At 35.9% G+C, this 23,660-nt stretch overlaps 1 protein-coding gene across 7 annotated transcripts in view; it reads right to left on the bottom strand.

The window, feature by feature from the left end:
- USP6NL (USP6 N-terminal like) overlaps nt 1-23,660 on the bottom strand; it is a 170,001-nt gene that overhangs the window by 129,241 nt on the left and 17,100 nt on the right. For all 7 annotated transcript variants that reach the window (XR_005018710.1, XR_005018711.1, XR_005018709.1 and 4 more), the window contains exon 2: nt 21,795-21,881. Coding sequence is in view for 3 of the 7 variants with exons in the window: in XM_036842761.1 (XP_036698656.1) it covers nt 21,795-21,798 (4 nt within the window). In the remaining 4 variants the exon portion in view is untranslated. The remainder of the gene's footprint in view (nt 1-21,794; nt 21,882-23,660) is intronic.

The following is a 23,660-nucleotide window of genomic DNA, read 5'->3' as shown; positions in this document are numbered from 1 at the left end:
TCTCTTCCTATGGGCCACTGTTTTATACTTATCTGCAGGACTTTACCTTTCTCAAGCAGTTTATCAATGTTAAAAATTGGTAAAATATAACATTACTTTGCAAAAAGACAAAACTAATAGTAAATATGTTTGCTAAATGATTCAAAACACCATGAGAATGGGTTTGAAAAAAACAAGCTTCTAAGAAAAATGTCTATGTATAAGCTGCCTCTGTTTTCCCTGGTCATGGAAAATTCTGTCTGAAATATAGGGGGAAAAAATCTAAGAGCAAAAACCATTCTACTACGTTAGCTAGTATCTTTTAGTACTATTTTTCCTATATTCATATGGCATTTCCTGTCAATATGATTACATTATTTACGTGTGTGTGTAAGCATTATGAAAGACAAGAAGAATATTATTATTCTTTCCCCAGGTATATTCCAAGTAACTATGATTATGACTGAAAACATATAAACTAGAAGAAACATTCCAATAAAAAAAAATTCTGACTGTCTGTAAAGGTCAAACTGTATGAATCTGACATTTTCAAACAGATTGGGATTAAATTAACTGATTTATATTCTCTTGAAATAGTAAAAGCGAAAAGCTTTTTAAAAAATGCCTAATTGTTAGAATCCTGCTATTCAGAGACAGAAACAATCTTCTGTTTCAGAAGAAAGTGAAGAAGAAAACAGCAGGTAAATAATTGTAAAATATCCTAAATAAGACTAACACATTTTCAAAAGTAAATGACAATATTTTCTTTGCTTTGTGAGATGCATTTTTGTCCATTTAAATACCATGTTCTTCCATAAAATCAGAACAGACAAGAAGATTTCTAAGGTTTCTTTCAGCTGTAATATTCCGTATACATGTTACAATATTATTTAATACCATTACTCTAAATCATTTTTTTTTTTTTTTTTTTTTTTAAATATTTATTTATTTGGCTGTGCCAGGTCTTAGCTGCAGCGTGCAGGATCTTTTTTTTCAGTTGTGGCATGCAGGCTCTTAGTTGCGGCATGCATGTGGGATCTAGTTCCCTGACCAGGGATCAAACCCAGGCCCTCTGCATTGGGAGCACAGAGTCTTAACTGCTGGACCACCAGGGAAGTCCCTACTCTAAATCATTTTACACAGGACTTGAGGAATCTCATAAGCTTCACTTTAAACATAGATCATATCAAGTTTTTAAAAAAATCCAAAGTACTCTATATTTTATATCATCTGAGGTATGCTTACGCTAATCATATAAAGACAGAATGCTATATCTTTCATATGAAAAGGCTGGTATATAAATTTATCAACTGACTGATTTTAAACCCTAGATTAAATTACTGAAATTGCCAGTATTATAAACTTAGCTGATGGCCTACATTTCTTAAATTAATTCCTAACTGTTATTTTGGAGATTTACTATTTCAAAAAGAAATAGTAAATCTTTCTTTTAAAAAGAAAATATACAAGTATTTCTTCAAAGATGTATCTGCATTAGTTCGTTTTAAGATCTGTAAGTCAGGCATGCAATTAAAAAGATTTTGAAAATGTATTCCAGCATATCCCAAACTGTCGCAGGCTATAAATATAGGACTATTTTAAATATAAACAGTGCTGATTAAGCATATATCATGGACAGAAAAAAGCAATTATTCACTGAAAAAGGCAATAAAATCTACCCTTCTCCGGCTAAATTCATATTTATTACTATTAGTTATCACTTACTCACATAAATAAGAACCATCTAATTCTTCTGCTCTACTATAGGCAGAATCCTAGCTTGTTCTCTTCTGATTTCTGCCATGAACATTTATATTTTAAAGTTAAAAGAGAAGAGGATTATATAAATTATTCTTCTACCTCCAAAATAAATAATGCGAGAGGATCCTTACAGCATGAAAAGTACTGCCGCAGCAGATATGTCATAACCTCTCCTCACTCTTCGTACCTTGAAATAAAATGGAATGCTTCTAATTTGTGTTTAAAAACAGTAATAATGAGGCATGTTCACAATTATGTCATTACCTGATCCTCCTCAGATACCGTAATATATCAGAAGAGCAAAAACACACAGGATAACTCAAACTCCTTTTTTATAGCTGCTCTTTAGGTCGATATTCGTAAAAATCCCTAAGTGCCTTAAAGTGCTCTGATTGTTCATCCTGATGCTGTTCCTACCTTCCTTCACTCTGGCTGCTTTTTGCCTGGATGGTGTCACCAGCTCCTTTACAATCTGCAAGACTTGAATCATTGCTAGTTAACAAGCCAAAGGCTCCAGCTGCTTCCTCCAGGAATCCAACAGGTTTCATCACCGCGAGCTCACTGCATCTCTGCTTTCAGGAAGCTCAGGCACAAGCACAGTTCAACTCCAGAGAAGTGCATGCTCTGCTTAGCTCTCCCTGAAGGCTCTGAAGCAGTTAATAAGAAACAACAAAAGGATGGGCTGCATCTTCTTGAAATGATGGATTCAAAGTGATTTTTGCACATGTGAAAACCACCGTCCTCAAAGTCCAAAATGTATGACTTTGCAGAGCATTAACAAGTTATAAACAAAGCAAAACAAAATATGAGTAATCATCTGTTAAAGCACTAAGCACAGCGAAAACATTTTCTGACAAAAGTCACGACAGGAAAAATAAAGTGCTATGCTATAAATTCTCATATAGTGGATTGCAGATGCTGTGTGCAAGTTTTTAAAAACACACTCAGAAGCAGTCAACCAAAATACCCTGCACTGTCAAAGCCCTGATACTTTTTTCCAATTTCTCAAAAATCTCATATTTGAAATACAGAAAATAAAATGTGGATAAAAATACAACTTTATCTTGCTAACTCAAAGCTCCCAGATCTGCACAGAAGAAATGGTACCTCAAAAAATATCCTAAGGATTCCCTGCCCTCCTCCTCATACATGCCCCTGAGGTTCTAGCCCCTGAAGAGAGGTCTCGGTCCTGCCGCACACTGGAAATCCCCAGAAGGGCTGTAAATGCATTGGTCTCACCGTCAGAGGCGTGGGCCAGAGATTTCAAATCAAGTATAACCATATGATTTTTAACAGCCAAGCTGCAACCATGCTCAATTAATATTTAATACTTTCATCATGTGTTCTATTTAGCACATAGCAGCCCTTTCCAAAGTAAACCTACAGAGTTAATTAAAAGAGAAAAATGAGCTTCAGGTTCACATTGTCAAATGTTACATTTACTAAAGTGATTCTTCACCAGCAAATTGTTCCTCTTACTGTACTGCTGACTTTCCTAGTTTTCTTTCCTTCCCTTCCCATTTACTGATATTCTTAATGTATCATAAAATAATAGATCCGGAGCAAATCAAAGGCAGTTCCTTTGCCTCCACACAGTTAAAGGCTTGCTTGTTATTTTCCCATTTTTCAATTGGACAACTGAGGTACACGGTGAATCAACTATGGTTGGAAGTAAAACACAGGATCCAAAACCCAAAGCCTTCTGCCTTCTATGACACCAAGTCTCTTCTGTAAAAATGTACAGTTTTGAAATTCAGAGTAAAGTTGTCAGCTCTTCAAAGAAGAGGTGCTATAACATGTGCATATATATCCACCCATAATGTACTCTCCATATGGGTGTTAATTGAAGACATAAGTGCTACAAATCCATGATGGTGAGAAAATATTTGCAAATGGAAGACAAAACACAGCAATTATCCTAACTACCTATTATCTTTAAAGAGCTTGTTTGTACTTGCAAACCAAATCAAGAGTTCAGATGGGTCAAAGACCAAGTTTTAAACCTCAAATCAAAACTGTGTTTTTCAATGAATCCCTTTGAAGACCTGAAATAGACAAATCAACATTTAAGTCAAACCCTTCAAATCAAGTTCCCCTAATTCTTTCTAGCCCTTGCCCCATTTCCTAGGGCAGTTCTGAACATGAAACAGGTATTAAGTATCTACTGGCTGTATTTTCCAGTTCTTTGCATGTCCAGCTCCTGAGAAATTACTTCCACTTTTCTGGGAAAGAAATGATGTCTGTGAAAAGTACTTTCTGGTAGCTTTGCTTTCTCTCATAATTTTTCTCTTTCCATGCAAGGAAGGGGATATACAGGACACCGTCCTCTCAGTCAACTCTATCTTCCATATCTGATCAGTGAAGAGAGGAATATCTGTATTCATGTTTCCATAAATTTCAATTATCATAACTCCCTATTCTCACTGATATCAGTATTGGTTTTGAAAATGAAAATCATATAATGATCAGTTTGAACACACTGGTTCACCACTGTTAGCCCTTAACTTCTGCTAACCTACCAATAGTTTTTTCTTGTTTCTCTCATTTGCTTCTCATGTTTTTATCACACATTACATCAGTAAAAATATCTGAGCATATATTCTAATATATGGAACTGAGCTGTACTCTAAAATGTCAAGATCACGAAAGACAAAGACAGACTGAGGAACAGTTACGGATTAGAGGAGAGTAAAGAGTCGGGATTACTAAATGGAACACACGATTCCGGATTAGATACTGGACCAGAAAGGGATAAAGGAAAATATATGACATTTTGAGACAACTGGCAAAATCTGAATACAATCTATAGATCATCAATATTAATTTCCTGACTATGACCATTCCATGGTAGTTATGTAACAGAATATCCTGGATGTTAGGAAATACACCCTGAAGTACTTAAGGGTAAATATCAATACATTAATTTACTCTCTGATGGGGCAAAAATAATATTTATTAGAATGAGAAAGCAAATGTGGTAAAATGTTAACATTTGGGAAATCCAGGTAAGAGAAGATGAGAATTGTTTATGTTACTCTTGCAACATTTTCCTAAGTCTGAAACTATTTCAAAATAAGTTAAATTCTGACTACATATCCCAATATATGCATTATTTTTTTGTTTATAAAAGATATGTATGTGTTCATATTTATATATGTTTAAATCATACAAAACAGTAATTTAAAATGATGAGGAGATAAATAATATAAGAAGAATTACACATTTGTATATAGGCTGTGTTTCAGTTAACTCTGTGTATGTATGTACACATTTACCTAACTTGCACGTGCATTCTCACACTTGCTTCCTTCACCCCAGAGATCATTCTGAACCCTCCTGTAAGGCAAGTTTGAGCTTACTCTGGCATGGTCAGGCTTAAAATAATTAATTTTGCCACTAAAACCGATCTGCTGGAGGAGATGCCTGAAGCAGTGGTCCTCCACTCCTACCCCTTTACACAATCTCCTTTCTCCCATTTTACGAGACAAAGGTCAACCCTCACACATTTTACTATGGTGCAGAGCTCCAAAGGGTAAAAACACGGCAGGTGGGGGACACAGAAAATTCAGCAGTTCCTTTGATCAAGGCACAAGAAGTAACATCAGCCCATTCAACTGATTAAGATACATGAGTTTCTAATAAAGTATTTGTTTATAGTGAATATCAAAATTTATCACATGTTTGTTGTTTTTGACCAACTGCATTAGGATAAAACTCTGGGAGGAAAGTGGAATGAATGTATAATTTCAGAAAAAAAGGGAAGTATGTAAAATCTCTAGCTACTAAGGAATAGCCTATTCCTTTTTTTAGATGGATGACACTGGGTATCAAACCACTGTGATATTTAAACCCTACTGTATATACTTACAAGAGGGATGTAACAGTTTTCATCTACTTAATATTTTTCCTCATTGGGCCTCCGGCACAAAGAATTGCTTTAATCATTGTCCTTAGCTCTTATCATTGGTCCATGCATGGTCCAGTTTTACTTATCCACTTAATTATTTAATAATTTTCAATAATTTAATAAACGCCACAAAGCAACCACCCAGACAAAAACTAGGATGTTAACAATAATCTACATTTAACCTATGGTGCCCCCAAACACCAACTCAGCCCCCTGCTTTCACCCCAAAGTAAGAATCATCCTGAATCCAGTAGTTATCATTCCATTGATTTCCTTTATGTCTATCTATATGCTATTAAACACACACACACACACACACACACACACAATCCTTGTGTTGTTGTTTGGTTGTTCTGAACTTCATAAAAAGGGCATCATATTTCATGTGATGTTTGGGGAATTATATTTTTTCTTAAAAGTAATTCTATTACATTCTAGACCAGTGGTTCTCAATCTTCAATACACACTGAAATTACCTGGGAAATATTTTAAAGTATGATGCCTGGGTCCATCCACAGAGATTTTGACTTCACTGTCCTAGGGTGCAGCCTGAACACCATAAATTTTAAAAGCTCCCCCAAATGATCCTAACATTCAGCCAAGGTTAAGAACCACTACTCTAGAAGAATGACACAGGAAAAGCTAACTATATGTGGATAAGTAAACATGAAAAGTACAAAATGTTAATGAATGCCCTATTGCCATTTATTTATACATACATGAGGGGAAAGAGAGAGATGGGTGTATGAAGGAAACTATCAAAATGTTACCAATGATTTTTCCTCTGAATGGTGGCATTATAAATATTTACTGTCTCCTTTTGCTATACTTTTCTACACAGAACACATTATACTATCAGTACTTTTTTTTTAAAGGGAATTACATTTTGGTTTTTAAAAAATCTATATCATGTCACCAAAAAAGATATATATAGAAAACAAATAAGTATACGAACAGAGGCTCAATATCCTATGTCATTAGGGAATTTCAAACTAAGACAATCAGATACCACTGCACATCTCCCTGAATGGCTAAAATCCAATACACTGACAACATCAAGTGCTGGCAAGGATGTGCAGCAACAGGAACTCTCATCTATTGCTGACGGGAATGCAAAATGGTGCAGCCACTTTGGAACACAATTTGCTGGTTTCTTACAAAACTAAATATACTAATATAATATACTAATATGATCTACCAATTGTGCTCCCTGGTATTTACCCAAATGAGTTGAAAACTTATGTCCACACAAAAACCTTTATATTTATAATTGCCAAAACTTAGAAGCAACCAAGACGTTCTTCAGTAGCTGAATTCTGGATAAACAAACTGTGCTACATCCAGGCAATGGAATATTATTCAGCAATAAAAGGAAATGAGCTATCAAACACAAAAATACATGGAGGAATCTTAAATGCGTATTGTTAAGTGAAAGAAGTCAATCTGAAATAAGCTGCATAGTATATGATTCCAACCACATGACATTCTGGAAAAGGCAAAACTATGGAGACAATAAAATGATCAGTAGTTGTCAGGAATTTGGGAAGAAGGAGAGAAGAATGAATATGTGGATTTTTAGGGCAGTGAAAACTACTCTGTATGGTATCGTAATGACAGATACATGTCATTACACATTTGTCAACACTCATAGAACATATGACTCAGTGAGTGAACCCTAATGTAAACTATGGACTTTAGTTAACAATAATGCTTCAATATTGGCTCATCAATTGCAGTAAATGTACCACACTGGTGTAAGATGTTAGTAACAGGGGTATGAGGGAACTCTTGGTACTTTCCACTCCATGTTTCTGTAAACCTAAAACTGTTCTGAAAATAATAGTCTTTATAAAAAATTACAAAGGGAATCTATATTCAATATATATTTAATCTACATCCCACTCTTCACACTTTAATACAAAGATAAATCCAAAGAGTACAGAGTTTAACAAGAGAGAGTGTGCTTAAAACAAAAATCCTAATTGCCTACATACATGAGAGATCCATGTGGCCTGGAGGACAAGGACTATTATTATAGTTGCCCTTGCAATGGGCTGCCTGCAAACAGTTGTGAGCTACTTCTTTTAACAGAAAAATTCTTACCTCAATCTTGTTTCCTACATTTGTATTTTTGTTATACATAGCCACCCCCAAAACCACTAACTTTTGGCTAAGCCCCAAAACCGCTGATTTACTTTTCCTTCCCATCACTTCCAAATCCAGCATTCCCAGAGCAGACACAAGGCAGAAAACTCGTGAGAGAACGAGAAAGACATGACAAAGAGAGAAATACAGCAGGCTGGAAATACAGCACTCTCTACTCGTATTTGGATATTTCAATTTGTGCCATTTTCCTTTCTCCAAAGGAGAATATAAGGCAAAAATCAAGTTCTTTCAGATGAAAAGGGATCAAGAACAGGAACTGTATGACAAATGATATAAAGAAAAAACAGCTCAGCAGAGGAAAGAAATCTTTTCCCACCATTCCTCGCTCACCAAAAAAAAAAAAAAAGAAAAGAAAAGAAACAGGAAGAGAGAAAGAACAAGATTGAATTTGATCTCATTTGTATTCTTTCCCTCATTCATTTAATAAAACCATGAACAAGTTCACTGGAGCATCTTTCTTGGCCCTAAGTGAAAAGAAGTACAAGAGAATCCATATATTCTGAAGCAGAATTATATTACTATCCATAAAAATAGTGTTATAGATACTTCAAACCAACTCCTTAGAATCTTAAAGAACTGCAAATTAATTTAACAAGGTTTCTGCTTGCTTCTTTTTTTCAGTTTACATCTTTAATAGTTTTCTCTTTACAAAAAGAATGCATGTTCACTGTAGAAAAAAAAATATCTAAAAATAAGCCAAAAGAAAATAAAAATCTCTCTTAGGCCCATTATACAGAGATAAGCACTACCAACAACCTTTTAGACTTTTCATGTATTTTTTGCTTGCTGATTTTACAAAAATGAGATAACAGTATGCATACTCTTTTGGAATTGATATGTATTTTCACACTTCTGAATATTTCATCATCTCTTTCATAAAATAAACACAGACCAGGATATTTGCAGTGTGCTCTGTCCACAAAATTTTTTGATCAAATGAATAACAACCCAGCATCTTTTCATTCTTGGCAATGATTCAGATTTTTTCTACCCAATTTTCAGAAAACTTCTTTGGTTTTCCTGGAAATATATTTCAGAATTAAACTACTGTCATTCTTTTTTTCAGAACATGTAGATAAATGAGAAGAAAAAAATGTGAGAGGCCACACTTCTTGTGACAAAAATAATCTGAAAATATTCAAGATGTCAGTCGGCCTGCAGATAGAAAAACACTATTGAATATTAAGCTATAAACCACTTCCAACTGGTTTCCTCTTGGGTTAATAAACCAGTTAATATACTTCACTTCTTTGTCATTCTACTTTAATTGTAAGGCTGAAATACAATCACTTTGTTTTAGAATTTTGAAAATCAATCTCTACAAACTCATCAATAGAAAATACAACATACATTGTTTATAAAAAATAGGGGCTTCCCTGGTGGCGCAGTGGTTGGGAATCTGCCTGCCAGTGCGGGGGACACGGGTTCGAGCCCTGATCTGGGAGGATCCCGCATGCCACGGAGCGGCTGGGCCCGTGAGCCACAATTACTGAGCCTGCGCGTCTGGAGCCTGTGCTCCGCAACAAGAGAGGCCGCGATGGTGAGAGGCCCGTGCACCGCGATGAGGAGCGGCCCCCGCTTGCCACAGCTAGAGAAAGCCCTCGCACAGAAACGAAGACCCAACACAGCCATAAATAAATAAATAAATAAAAATTTTAAAAAATAAAAATAAAAAAAAAATAAAAGTTTTACATTTTTTCTATACCTAAAAATCTATACTGTTTTCTGTCCAAATAGTGTTCCTAATAATTCACACTGGGTATTTAAAAATTAACATTATCAAAAGCTCATCAACTATCTTCACAGATTTTCATAGAAAAAAAGTAAAACAAAACAAAGAAGATATGAAGGTAAATGCCCTGAAATTGTAGGATGTGGAAACAGCCACAGAATATGTGTTTATGGATGTTGATATTATCCTTCTTTTACATAATCTCCAAGTATATTAGATACAGTAACTGTTTATGAACAAAGTATCTGTATTAATGTAATTAAGTTAGCAATTCTTTCAAAACCAGTTTTTAAAAATATTTTACCAAAGAGCAATTCATTTTACTTATAAAAAGCAACCAAGAAACTGCTCAACTGTGTAGCTCAGTGGAAACTGTCATAAATATGTACAAAATATGCTTTACAAGCAAGGGAAATACAAACATGTTATCCCAATACATCTTCACAAATTCTTAATGTACTGACTGTACACCGTAAGTGCATGTTAAAGGCAATAAAATCTTGTTCATCCATACAAAATATATTACTCATCTAGTATGTATGTACAATACCTAGCAGGTACCTAGTAGATACAATGCCAGTTGCTGGTTATTACAGGGGTGTGATCAACCTTTCATTCTTCCAAGAGAAACTGGCATTAAACACATAATTACACAATTCATTACTGAATTACAACGGAGATGACTACTGTGAGTAACTGGATGACTGGAGCACGTGCCCTTAAGTGGAAAAATGGTGTGAATTAAAGGCCATACATAGTACACTATAACTGAACATATTCCAATTTCTGAATTACCACATTTTTAATTTTTAAAGTAAGCTTTCCTTTGTGCAGAAACGACCTCTCTTTTGACTTTCCCAAGCTACATGCAGATGAATGCACAGATATGGGAGGAAAAGAGACTTTCTAGTCATAATAAGGAAATTTAAATATGACTTTATTTTCAAAATCAAGAATTCAAAGAAAACACAGTATCCAGGCAATCTGACCTACTCCAGATTCTAACAAAGCTATGAAATAACATAATTAGTTTTAAAAAATTCATTACCATTAAAAAACACATATTAAAAATCATTTAAGTATACGTTTATCTCTTAAAATAAATCATAACTCAATTTGGAATAAATCATAATTCATTATAACATCACATTTTAGATCAATAGTCCTATGTGGGGAGATATATATATATACACATCAAACATAAAGACATAGGGATTTCTATAGAGTTCATAAAAGTGCTTGTGTACATAAACACAGCAGTCTCTTCAACATTCAGAAAGATCTTTCCAGCGTTTCCTCAATATAAAATCTGTAATCACCATAACACATTAACCACAACAGGGAAGGAAGACCATTAAGAGAGTCCGTGACAGAACAATACATGGAGCGAAACTGATCCATAGTACCCATCATTCTCTGCTCTTCCTCCCTTCCTGAAACCTTTTCCACCTCTGCCTTTTCTGTATACTGTGCATTCTCTCCTCTGACGATCACAAAATTACCCATGTTCCAATAAACATATAAAAACTATACTGTTTCATAATAAATTTTTGGAGAGACAAAAAAGCATCATCCAAGGTTAAAAATCTGTGATTTTTCAATAAGCATTTTGGAAGAAAAGACTATTTTAGAAGGATATGATGCAACAGAAAATGTAAATAGTGAGCACATGAAAAAAGATATCCTAACGATGCTATACCTCCTGAACACCCATTAGGATGGCTGCTATCCAAAAATAGAAAATAACAAGTGTTGGCAAGGATGTGGAGAAATTGGAACTCTAGTACAATGCAAAATGGCGTGGCCACTGTGAAAAGCACTATGGCAGTTCCTCAAAAAATTAAACATAGAATTGCCATATGATCCAGCAGTTCCATTTCTGAGTGTATACTCAAAAGAACAGAAAGCAGGATCTCAAAGCGATATTTGTACACCTAGGTTCATAGCAGCATTATTTACAATAGCCAAAAGGTGGACGCAAACCAAGTGTCCATCAACAGATGAATGAATAAACAAAATGTAATCCATATAGTAGAATATTATTCAGCCTTAAAAGGTAAGGAAATTCTGATATATACTACAACATGTCTGAACTTTGAGGACATTATGCTAAATGAAATAAGCCAGTCACAAAAAGACAAATACTATATGCTCCCCCGTACATGAGGTACCCAGAGTAGTCATATTCACAGAGACAGAAAGTAGAATGGTGGTTGCCAAAGGATGTGGGGAGGGGAATATGAGTTGTTTAATGAGTACGGAGTTTCAGTTTTGCAAGGTAAAAAGAGTTCCGGAGATTGGCTGCACAGCAATGTGAATATACTTAATGCTACTGAACTGTACACTTAAAAGTGGTTAAGATGGCAAATTTTACATTATGGATATTTACCACAAATTTTTTAGAAAGTTATCCTGTCTAAAAATCAAATATGCAACTGAAAGCAACAGTATAATGTCATTTTGAGCCTACTGAGCTAGTCATGGTGAAACTGATATCCTTGTACACCAATTACCAGAGTCACTGTAAATTGATGTAGTCTTTTAAGAAAGACAGGAAGAACATTCCAATACTACAAATCTACAAAAACATTTCAATACTATAAATCTAGCCTAAAGAATTATAGTTGTTTTTTTTTAAGAAAGAGGGAAAAGTCATCAATGATATTCATTTTGCAAACATTTTTTTAAAAATGAACCATCATAAATAAAAAAAAATAATAGGGAAGTAGTTAAATAAGTTACTATGCATCATTACCTTTAAGGAATATAATTATGAATTCTAAGTATAAAAAACAATTATGGAAATATGATAACTCTCTAAACACAATTCAATGTTAGAAATCCAAATATAAAATTGCATATACACCAAGAACCCAATTATATCAAAATATATAGTATCTGGACAATACCAGAGGACCATATGCAAAAAAGCAAACGAGTGGGGTTACCAATGACTTTTCCCCCCCATTCCCAAATGTATTTATTTTATTTTATTTTTTTTTTTTTAATTAATTAATTTATTTTTGGCTGTGTTGGGTCTTCGTTTCTGTGCGAGGGCTTTCTCTAGTTGTGGCGAGCAGGGGCCACTCTTCATTGCGGGGCGCGGGTCTCTCACTATCGCGGCCTCTCTTGTTGCGGAGCACAGGCTCCAGACGCGCAGGCTCAGTAGCTGTGGCTTGCGGGCCTAGTTGCTCCGCAGCATGTGGGATCTTCCCGGACCAGGGCTCGAACCCGTGTCCCCTGCATTGGCAGGCAGACTCTCAACCACTGCGCCACCAGGGAAGCCCCAAATGTATTTATTTTAATGTTACGGTTATACTTTAAAACAACAACAACAAAAGAGGATTAGAGAAAATGAAGAGAACAGGTTAGTTTAGATAAGATTAGGTAAAATTAAGTATAAAATGGAGGCAACAATAGGGTGTTTATCTAAACTAAAGTTACCAACTTAATCCCCTCCAAACACCTACTTCTACCAATGCTAAATTTTCCTTAATTTCTTAATCTTAATCTCAACCTCTTAACTCCAGATCTTCACACATGTTCCTTCTGTTTAGAACCCTCTCCCCCTTCCTCTTCACTTAGCCAGGCCTCATCTGGAATATGATTTCCTAAGGGTAGTCTTCCTGCCCTCCCAGAAGGAGGTTCCCTGGCTCCTGCAGACACCAGCTTCCCTTTTTGCATTAACAGCGCTGCGGTATCTGTCTTCCCCACTAGTTCTGTGCTCCATGAGGCCCAGGGCCATGTTAGTCTTGTCCTTGTCTATATCCCCAAAGACCAACACAGCAGCAGTGCACGGGGAGGTGCTCACTAAATATCTGTTAGTACTAAAAAGAAAACATTATTAATATTTATTCTAAATCATATATTCTCTTCCTTAAAATTTGTTTTAAAATCAGACTCAAACACTACAACTCTTAAAACATTTTAAGAAATTAATTTATAGCATCACCTGTCTCAATGTTGTCTAAAAACAAGTTTTGAATCTCTTATACTTTGCAATATTCTGTCAATTTTCTAGCTTCCAATATACCTTTCAATTATTAAACTTTTAAGAATTATAACTATAGATGGTAAGTATCCTGACATTTCACATTAAATTTAATATAACCCATAAATCTAACCCATAAAAACCCAATGAGAATCAGAGTCTTGATATGTTCATCTATTCTATTTTTAGCTAAAGAAAATTTATTAGGACAAAGACAAAGAAGCACCAGGTTATGGGAAGGGCTAATCTTTAGTGAAGCAAATTCAATTTATATATGAAGAGCTGCAGCTGCTTTATTGTTATTAAAAAAAAAACTAAATTCAATAGTGCTATACCTTACACCTTCATAGTACTTATTCAAGAGCATCTTGAGATTTTCGTCGATGTAATTCAGAACAGGAATCATACGGAAAGGAATTTCTCTTGATAAAAGCCAAATGTCTCCTTTCAAGGTCATCTCACATTCTAGAAAATATTTCATTGCCATTTTTCTCAAGCCTTTGCAATAAAAGCAAAACAGAAACTAGTAAAGCAGAATAATAAATCCTGTTCCTATATAAGAGATTTGAATCCTATTTCAATTAAAGAAGAAATGGGAAATTTTTCTGTGAAAGAACCAAATGGGAAGGAAATGGAGAGATCACCACGCAGTCCTCCTGCCCCTTCCAGACAGGCTTCCTGAAGGAATGCCCCCAGACCAGTCACACATGCCAGGACGGATCCCGGGAGAGGAGCCTCAGACAGTCCTAACCTGAGGGACACTCTGTGAAAGAATTGGTCCGTATTCTTCTAAAACACCACATCATGTGAGATAAAGAACATCTGAGGAACCTTCCAGATCAGAGGAGACTAAAGAGACCTCACACTAAACGCAAGGCGTGAATGATACTCAGCTGGACCCGGCACTGGAGGGACAGAATTGTCATAAAGGACATTATTGGGGAAACTGTCAGCAATGAAATAAGGATTGTAGACCAGATAAACATAAGTTATCTTTTTGATAGTTTTACTGCAGTCATGTAATAGAGTATCCTTATTCTTCAGAACTACACACCGAAATACATGATATATGCAACCTATTCTCAAATGGTTCCAAAATAAATAATGTGTATTTTTAAAATACACAAAAATACACATATCTGAACACATTCAGATATTTTAAAATAAAATAAAGAATTGATCCCATGGAAAAAATAAAGTTGGACTGGGTGGGAAGGAAGGATAGAATTTCACGACATCAGAGGTAGAATTTCACCTGCTGAGAACAGAGATGCACTAAACAGAAAAAAATAACTTAAGAAGGAAAATTCTGCAGACCTTCAAGTTATTATTGTCCATCAGAATGCAGCTCAGCGCTGGGCTAGGAAAGCATAGCTTTTAGGTTAGACTAAAACCTGATAGCTAAAAATTTTTTACATCACATTTTAGGGGAAAAGAGAATAATGACTCCACTTCTAAAACACAAGTCAACATTTTTAAGTATACCTTTCTTAAGCGGAGAGTTACTTCTACTAAGTAATCATTTGAGATCCAAGTTCCTTTTAACAAAGTCAGTTTGGGTACCTAAAAAGTTGGTGCGGGGTTTTTCTCCAGTCCTGGGCAAAGTTCCCCGTACATATACCCATAGGTACATGTAGGTACAAAGTTCCATGAAAGGTCTAAGGCTGATTTTTTTTTTTTTTTAAATCACAATGGCCCTATTGCCTCCATGTGTGGTAATGTGGACCAAGACCATGTGCATTCTTCATGGCAACAGAGAAGGATCTTTCCTAACCCAAAAGAGAGTACAAAGAAGCTTTCTCTTTAGTTAGCAGTAAGGAAACCCCCTTTCATATAGCTTCTAGGTTACTTCTACCACCAGAAACAACACTTTTTATAATAAAGCATGCCAATGAACTATTAATATATCTTGGCAATCATATTCTAACAGTCTGAATCAATCATTTGGCATATAACCTTGTATTACTGCAGTTAAAACAATAAATTCAAGCAGGTTGAAAAATCAAATTCAAATTTTGTTGTGCCATAATTGTCACAAGGAAACAAGTTTTTAATATTCTTCCAACACTGGTAATACCTAGTTCCTCCTTTCCTGGTACATACTTACTTGATCTATATCTACATATCACATAAGGAAAGAACAGAAAGTTATTACCTAAGGAAAATACAAAAGACCAACTATTGTAGGTTTACATAAAAACTTAATACATGTTTGCTTTTCAAATTTCTTTTAAGTTATAGTCAAGCAAACATACTTTGCCTTACTTTGCATTTATTAGAATATAACAAGGTTAACCAGTGAGGAGATCACAGTACTTTACTATATAGTGTCAAAAACTTTTACCAGTGCATCCAATAAATTCCAGTTCTGTTCCATTCTTCTAGAATCTGAAACAGGCAACTGTACTTTTAAAAAGACATTGCAATTCCAAATGCCCCACAATTTAATATAAGATGTATATGAGTGTATGTTAGTGTCTGACCATAATCTTTTTACATCCCACTGTTTAAAGTTTAACACCTGAATGCTCCAAATGTGTAAGCAGAAAGAAAACTGTTGCAATTCCAGGGGTACCTAGGTAATGCCAGCAGAAGTCAGCTTCTGAATTTAGGGGGGGAAATAGCACTCCACTACCATCTGCCTACACAATGACCACCATCTTTGAAGCTAAATAAGAGATAACTCACATAAGGAGTTTTCAGTTCCATTTGGCCTCCTAACTTCTCGACCACAATCATGATAGAAACCTATACAACGTTTCCTTTTTTTAAAAAAAAATAACTAACTATGGCTCAGTGCTGGAAGTGGGAGTGGGAGACTGGGGTAAGGGAAACTGGGAAGACGTTCTCACTGTATTCTCCATCCTTTCAGCCCAAGGCTTTAAAGAGAGGCTAGAAAAAATTATTACATAATCACTTGTCTATCTCCAAAACAGAAAAAAAAAAAAGGAACACCAAAATATCATTTTAGATCAGTTTTAAGGGAGAAAGATCAAGGCTAGGAAATTTTTAACATCAATTTCACATATCTGGGAAATGAGAAGACAACTATACAATGATATCCATCATATACATTGACAGGCTCAAATTCTCTTAAAAGAAAATGTCTATTTGACCAAATGCAAAAAGTGATAATATACAGCTGTCCAGACACTGTTTTAAAAAAAATAAACTGATGTTAATTATATGTAGATATATTAGTTGTAGACCATATAACAAATATCACTTACTAAGTTGTGTTTTCCATTATATGTCTTTTGATAAATGAGAAATACTAAAAGTCATACCTATAATATTTTCATATAGAAACTATCAGAGAAGTTTTTGTTAAAGAGATATGAAATTTTTCAAACCAGTACATCAGTTCTAATAAAATGAATTCAAGAAAAAATTGTAAAACTCAAACTCTATTTTCTGAAATTAATGCCCTTTTCAAGAGGATTTCTCTCCAGATTTCATTAAATGCAGACACGCCAGTATTTAAAATGCAATTCAACTTAAATTTTCTTTTCTTTAACTTCTGCCCAACTTCTGAGGTACACAGCTATTCCATAAAATAGGATATACATCTAGATAGGCTACTGTTATAAAGAGAAGATGTAGCCAGTACTCAGGGGAAGTCCTATCTTACTTGGTGCATGATTTTTTCTATTTAATAAAAGACTCAGAAGAATCCTTATCCCACCACTCAGCGACTCAGTAATCTCCTCAATTATTTGTAACATTATCTGCTCTAACAAATGTTAGTGTTCTTCACTTCAGCATCATCTCTTAGTCTACCGCTCCAACGAATGACGATATTTACTCCTACTCTTATTAGAAAGCCACAAATACGCCACATCCCAAATTATTCGCTGCCATTACTTTTTCCTCAGATAAAAGAGAAATATTTCATATCCCGAAGTAACCTCAAAAAACTCACTCCACTATTTAGGCCAAAGAGCAGGATCAAACTCTCCCACACAATAGATTAACTCCTGGACTGCCCAGTCAACATCCAAAAAGACTCTCTTAGGAAACATTTCATATAATTACTTACAGAGCAAAACTTTTCCAAAGAAAGTGAAATAAATACAGAAGTAAAGATTAAAAATTTTAATAGATTAGATAAGCTTTATTTTTTTTAACTTAAATCTTGGGAAAAGAAAAATAATTAGTACCCTAAATTATCACTTTTGGTTTTTGGTGCTTTTTTGGCTTTTTTTTTTTTTTTTAACATATTCCATCAAAATAATCATCTAGAAATTGTTGAGCACTGCTCTTTACACAAACTACTTTTGCTTTTATAATCTCCATCAAAGACCTAAAAACTCCATTTTAAATTACAGCCAGACTTTAAATATAACAACTTTATTGCATCTTTGGCACCATCTGATAAAACAAAATCTTTAACAAATCTGATAAATGCTAAATATTGCTAAATATGCATTATAGAAAATTAAGACCAATTTAAGTACTGAAAAAGGCTTTTTGCAGATTGTAATAAAGTTAACAATTCACAATGAAATGCACAGCATAACAGCATCATATAACACATATTCCACAAGACAAATATTCGGCCTCAGAACTTAACAGAATACATAAAAATTGAGACTAAAAGCTGAAAAACATCTTAAAGCATTTAACAAATTCTCTAGGTCTTACAGTTGGAGCATCCCAATTCGTGTGTCAGGATGTGCAGAGAAATTGATCGCTCGGCCTGGCCTGAAGTGCCAGAGCTGGTTGCCTCCAAGCCCCAAACATCTCCATCAGTTTATCTCACATGCTGTACAACTACTACCATGTCCTACATGGTTCATGACATGGGAAGGGTTAGGAAATCCTGCAGAGCTAAACGCATCCAGACATACAAGTATCCAACATTTCTTGTAATCTCTAGAGAAATACTGAAAAAAATTTTAGTTACCCATCAATCTCACCCAAATCTAGGTTTGGAAATTCTATCTTTAATGACATGTCTTCCTATTTTTTAACCTGTACCATGCTTCTCCAGTAATTTTGACAAAAACAGGAGCTCTGATATACTCAGTTCCCTCCCACCTTTATGAAAACTTACAACCCCATAGACACTGCAACACGGCACAGACCATGACAACACTCCCTAATCTATGGTTCCAGTTCTCCGCTCGAGAATGATTTCCATCACTAGAGAAAATCAAGTCGGCAAGAGAGAAACTCAAAGAAAAAGAAACTCAAAGTTTATTTCAAAGGGAGCAAGGAAAGGGCTGAAAACTAAGAACAAAACTAGGCAAAGCAAATACTGCCTGTAACCCATCTTTTTAATTTACGTCTAACAAAAATGTCTCCTTGTCAGAGTAATTTTTCCAGAATAAAATCTTAAGTTGTTCCCCTAACTGAAGTCCCTCAATAGTTCCTAAGCCCTGAAATATGAAGTCCAAACCTCCAGATATGTACACGACCTGGACCCTGATTTCATCGTCTCCCCAGCTCTATACTCCAGAATGTTCAACTACTCAGTAACATCCTTGTATGGTCAAACCTTCATGCCTTTCTCACAGTGCTCCCCTACTTGGAATGCTTTATCCTACACACGCACTCTTTTCATGGGAGCAGCTCAAATTTCAACTTAAGAATAATAACACATGGAACAGCTACAGTTACCACATAGTAAGGATGTCACTTAGAACAGTCAAATCCATGCACTGTTTACTGAGCATCTATTGAGTGCCAGGAACTTAGCACTAGGAATAAGTCTTTGCCCTCGAGGAGTTTACAGAACAGATGAAGATCAGAGTGAACAGGCCGCTGATTTCACTGGGGGACGACAGCTACTAGAGCGAGGCAAGCAGCATCTCTGCAGGAGCAGCACCACGGGGCCCGCCCAGCGAGTGAAGTGGTCACGGACGATGGGGAGCAACTCTAGGAACCAGGGAACTAAGCAGAAACTGATTTATTTTTAAATCTTAAATGTGAAGTAAGGATTTGGGACTTCACTGTAATCCCAGTGGTTAAACGCCCAACGGCATTGTTCATGCTTTGCAGCTCCCTTTCTTCGCAACAAACACAGAGAAATTACAGATAAAATATGAAGACAAATGACCAAAAGGACATACCTATGCCCCCAAACATGTTAAACATCTCCACAGGTCAGAAATCTAACAGGAACACAAAGTGTGAGCCACGCTGAAGCCAGGAGGTCTGCTGAGCTCTGGGCCCCAAAGCAGGCAAAGGCAGCAGGCAGCTGATCCTCGGGGATTAACTATGGGTTGATCGTGGGGTAACAAGGGCTCCACAAGGGCTACGAGGGTCAGCAGCCAGGTTCTTTGCTCAAAACCAAGGACTGGGCTGGCACTCTTCCTTGATAGGAAACTAGACTGAAAAAGACTTCTGCTAACTGCACTCAGGCTACAGCTTAGGAAGCGGCTGACCTCATGCCAGCTGCCTCAGTGACTGAATCTGTGATATCCCCAACGTCACCATGGGACCGGGGCTCTGGTCCACTAACACAGACCTGATTCTGATCTGGGAACTCCAAAGCCAGGCAGAGACAACGGCAAATCTGCTAGACCAGCAGGGGAAATCACAAAGAGACAAGAGAGACACACACGCGCGCACACACACACACAGGAAGAAGAAAAAAGAAACTCCCATCAGAACTTGCCTGCAGAATTACAGAACATGATGAAAACACCAACAATATCAACAACCACAACATAAACTCACTGCAGACAAGACAAAAATCATCGAATGATCTGAAAAAGACTTTAAAATAAGCATGTAAGAGATCTTTGAAGAGATAAAGAAATAACAAAAGAACCAAAAAAATGTTAAATACAAACGAGCAGAAATGAGAAATGAACTAGTGGATATAAAAAAAAACCAATTAAAAATCTTGCAAATGAAGTATAACCATTGTAATTTATAGATAGATTGTTGGTGGTTCCGATACGTATCTTGGTTGCCTAGTAAGCCATCCCTCCCTCTGCCTTCATGCTCACAGGGCTCTGAGTTTTGGGGGGCAGTCGTGTTAGACACCAAGATTCAAAAATCAAAGACAATCTGTATTTGTCCTCAAAGAACTTGCCATCTGTAACAGTGATGCTACCAGACCACTAAGGTTACAACGCAGAACAAAATTTAGTTAAATTTCCAAAAAAGGTAAGCATTTTTTAAATTAAAATGCTCTTAGTGTTCATGCAGTCGTATTACCATCTTTACTAGAGTTGGCATTCTATGATTGGTAAACAGTCTCACAAAACTTCATATGAATGGAGCTGAAATAACCAAAGCTGCTTCTTTCCGAATCTGTATTTGAACTCATCTGGCAACTATCCTTGTTTATTCAAAGCACACCACCAAAAAAGTAACCCACTGAAAAGTCTCCAAAACCAAAGACCACTATTTGCAATATTACTTTTAGTAGAAAGCACTCAAAGATTTCACAATAACAGCTTCATTTTCACTTATCAACTGCCTGATTATTCAAACTGATGAGAAAAGCGACTCTATTCCTATTAAGGTAAATATAATCAATATAAATAATACGTGAAAATTTTTGAACTCTCTAATATTATATTCCAATAAGAAAATGCTCACTTCATCCCAAAGTTTCCATAATCAAAAAGCTGTACTCTAAAAGTACATCAAAATTATCATAGGATCCCAGTCAGGATTAAATCTTAATTCTTTCCTCACTCTCCAAAAGTAAACAACACAAAATAGTAAAATCCAGTTCTCCTGTTCACAAACAGAAGTGGAAAGGAATGACAGAAAATATTACATATACCATCCCCTCACAACTGAGAAGATAAAATCTATATCAAAAGATAGGTCTATAGGATAGACTTGGTTCCTTGATCCATCAAAGACATTGATAAAGAGATTTCTTTCTTTTTTTTGCTTAAATATAATATTAACCTATGTTACCCAATGATTAAATTTCACACAATAAAACCTCTGCTAATTATGGTCAACTGCAATTTTTTTCCCTCTTCATATTTCCAAAAAGTCATTTTCCAATGGCTAGTCAATAGAAAAGTTTAGATAGTAGAACTAAACCAGCCAAGAAGCTAATGACACAGATATCCTCACCACATCTAACTTCTTACAATAAAATCAAACATCAGTCTCCTTGTTTAAATAGAGGCAAGTGCACAGTATCGGGCTGAACCAGATTATCCAATCTCTGATGAAGTGACATAATTCCAATCTGCTCAGTAACAAATTTTTTCTTTAAGTACAACACCGCAGATGCTCCTGAGAGGACTGAGATGATACACAGAAGGAAGGACACTTACCCATGACTGGAGATGTCTTTGTTCGTGGTCCCGATCAGGCACTACACCCAAATCTGCTGTCCAACGTTTCTCAGAGGAATACATGTCCTGGTCAGAAAACAAAGAGAAAGAAATCATATTTTCTAAAGGTCAGTGTTTAAAGTTTTCTAAAAGGAAGAACCTCCTGACGTCATCTAAATATAAAAAATTACCAATCTTTGGAATATCATGATTCTGCTCCTATTTTCCTTTTTCAGTAAGCCATTACCTCAAAAGCAAAAGTATGTCTAAAGGAGTTACCACACAGAAACTTATTAACAGGTGACCTTTGTCTTCAGTCCCTCCCCATCCCACCCCCACATAAATAAGTCATAGGAAGAAAGCACTCCACTTGGAGTAAATTAAGCACATCACACCTGCTAAATGTATTCTGACTGCCCATAAGTGAGTTATATACACCATCAAATAAAGATTACCAAAGTTATTGCTATAGACTTTCCCTTATAATGGGCATTTTCCTCACTATAAAAGTAATATGGTTTCATTGTTTTAAAAAGCTAGAAACAGCAGCAAAGTAGAAAGAAAAAAATTCTCTCACAGTACAATGCCACTACACCTACCCGATCATGTCGGGCATATTTCCTTCCCAGGAACTTTCTGTACATATTTTAAAAATACACTTTATAAAATACTACATACAAAATTTTGTATTTGGTTCTTTTGAGTATAACATATAGCATCATCCTGCATTATTATAAATACAAACTTAACCCTTTGCGAAGATTTCCATGATAAATCTTCCTCTCTTGATAATATATTAAAGAAAATGAGGCATAAAGTAATACTAATGCTACATTTAAACAAAACCACGGATGCACAAATGCCTCCCCAAACCTAATATATGAAACTCCACAAATAAGGTAACATCAGATTCGATACAAAATTTACACTTGTGCTAAGTCATGTGTAGCTGCCTTCATAAACTGATAAGCTACTTCTCGCAATCACCAGAGGCGGAGATTACTTTCTAGATCAATTAAGAAAATAGCATAATACTAAGGACCTCTGCTTCTGAAACAGATTTCAGTTCAGGAACCATTTTTTGAAGAAATAATGCTTGCCCCATCTATAAAACATCTCTACTCATACTGTGTAATATACAAAAGAAGGATAAATTCACCGAATGGAAATTCTGGACACCCAGCAGGGTCCACATGCTGTAATTAGCAGTGGCCTATCTTCGCCGGGCTACCGCATAATCACCTGGCCCCAACCCCACACGCCCTCCTCTTCATCTTGCAGTGGATACTATTAAATGATTTCCATTTCCAGATAACCCAATTATCCCAAAGAAAACGAGAAGCTGTAGGGAAAAATCTAAAACAACACATAATCCACGTGACGAAAGGTTCTCACCATGAATACACTTTCTTCCTGGCGCTTCACCGAGTCTATTAGACTTGTTTCCCGGCCAGGAGACTAGGAGGTGGCGCACGCTGCCCCGAGGAGTGCACTGACAGGTGGCCGAGGACGGGGCCCCGTGTAGCAGAGACACAGAGGAGACTACCCACTCACAGGGGCCCCGGGAGCTCACACACAGCTCGCTCACACCTGTGGGGTCCTCTCTCTGCCCAGGGACTTCTCTCTTTGTTCATGCTTATATCAAGTTTTTTATCTTAATTTAAAATTCCTACATGGCAACATCAAAGCACTTTGTACTAAGTCGTGCACCCCTCCTACCCACAGTTATAAACTGCCAAATAAAAACTTATTCAAGGATTGAGGTTCCTCAGATATTAGGAGTTTTCTCAGCACTAAAAACAGTAACCTCAAAAAAGCCAGGATAATAAAACTTATAAACACTGGATTTATAACCTTACTATCTGA

Source organism: Balaenoptera musculus, chromosome 2, assembly GCF_009873245.2.
Source record: "Balaenoptera musculus isolate JJ_BM4_2016_0621 chromosome 2, mBalMus1.pri.v3, whole genome shotgun sequence".
Classification (NCBI taxonomy): Eukaryota; Metazoa; Chordata; class Mammalia; order Artiodactyla; family Balaenopteridae; genus Balaenoptera; species Balaenoptera musculus.
The sequence above is the reverse complement of the archived record's forward strand: the minus strand, read 5'-3'. Positions and strand labels throughout refer to the sequence as shown.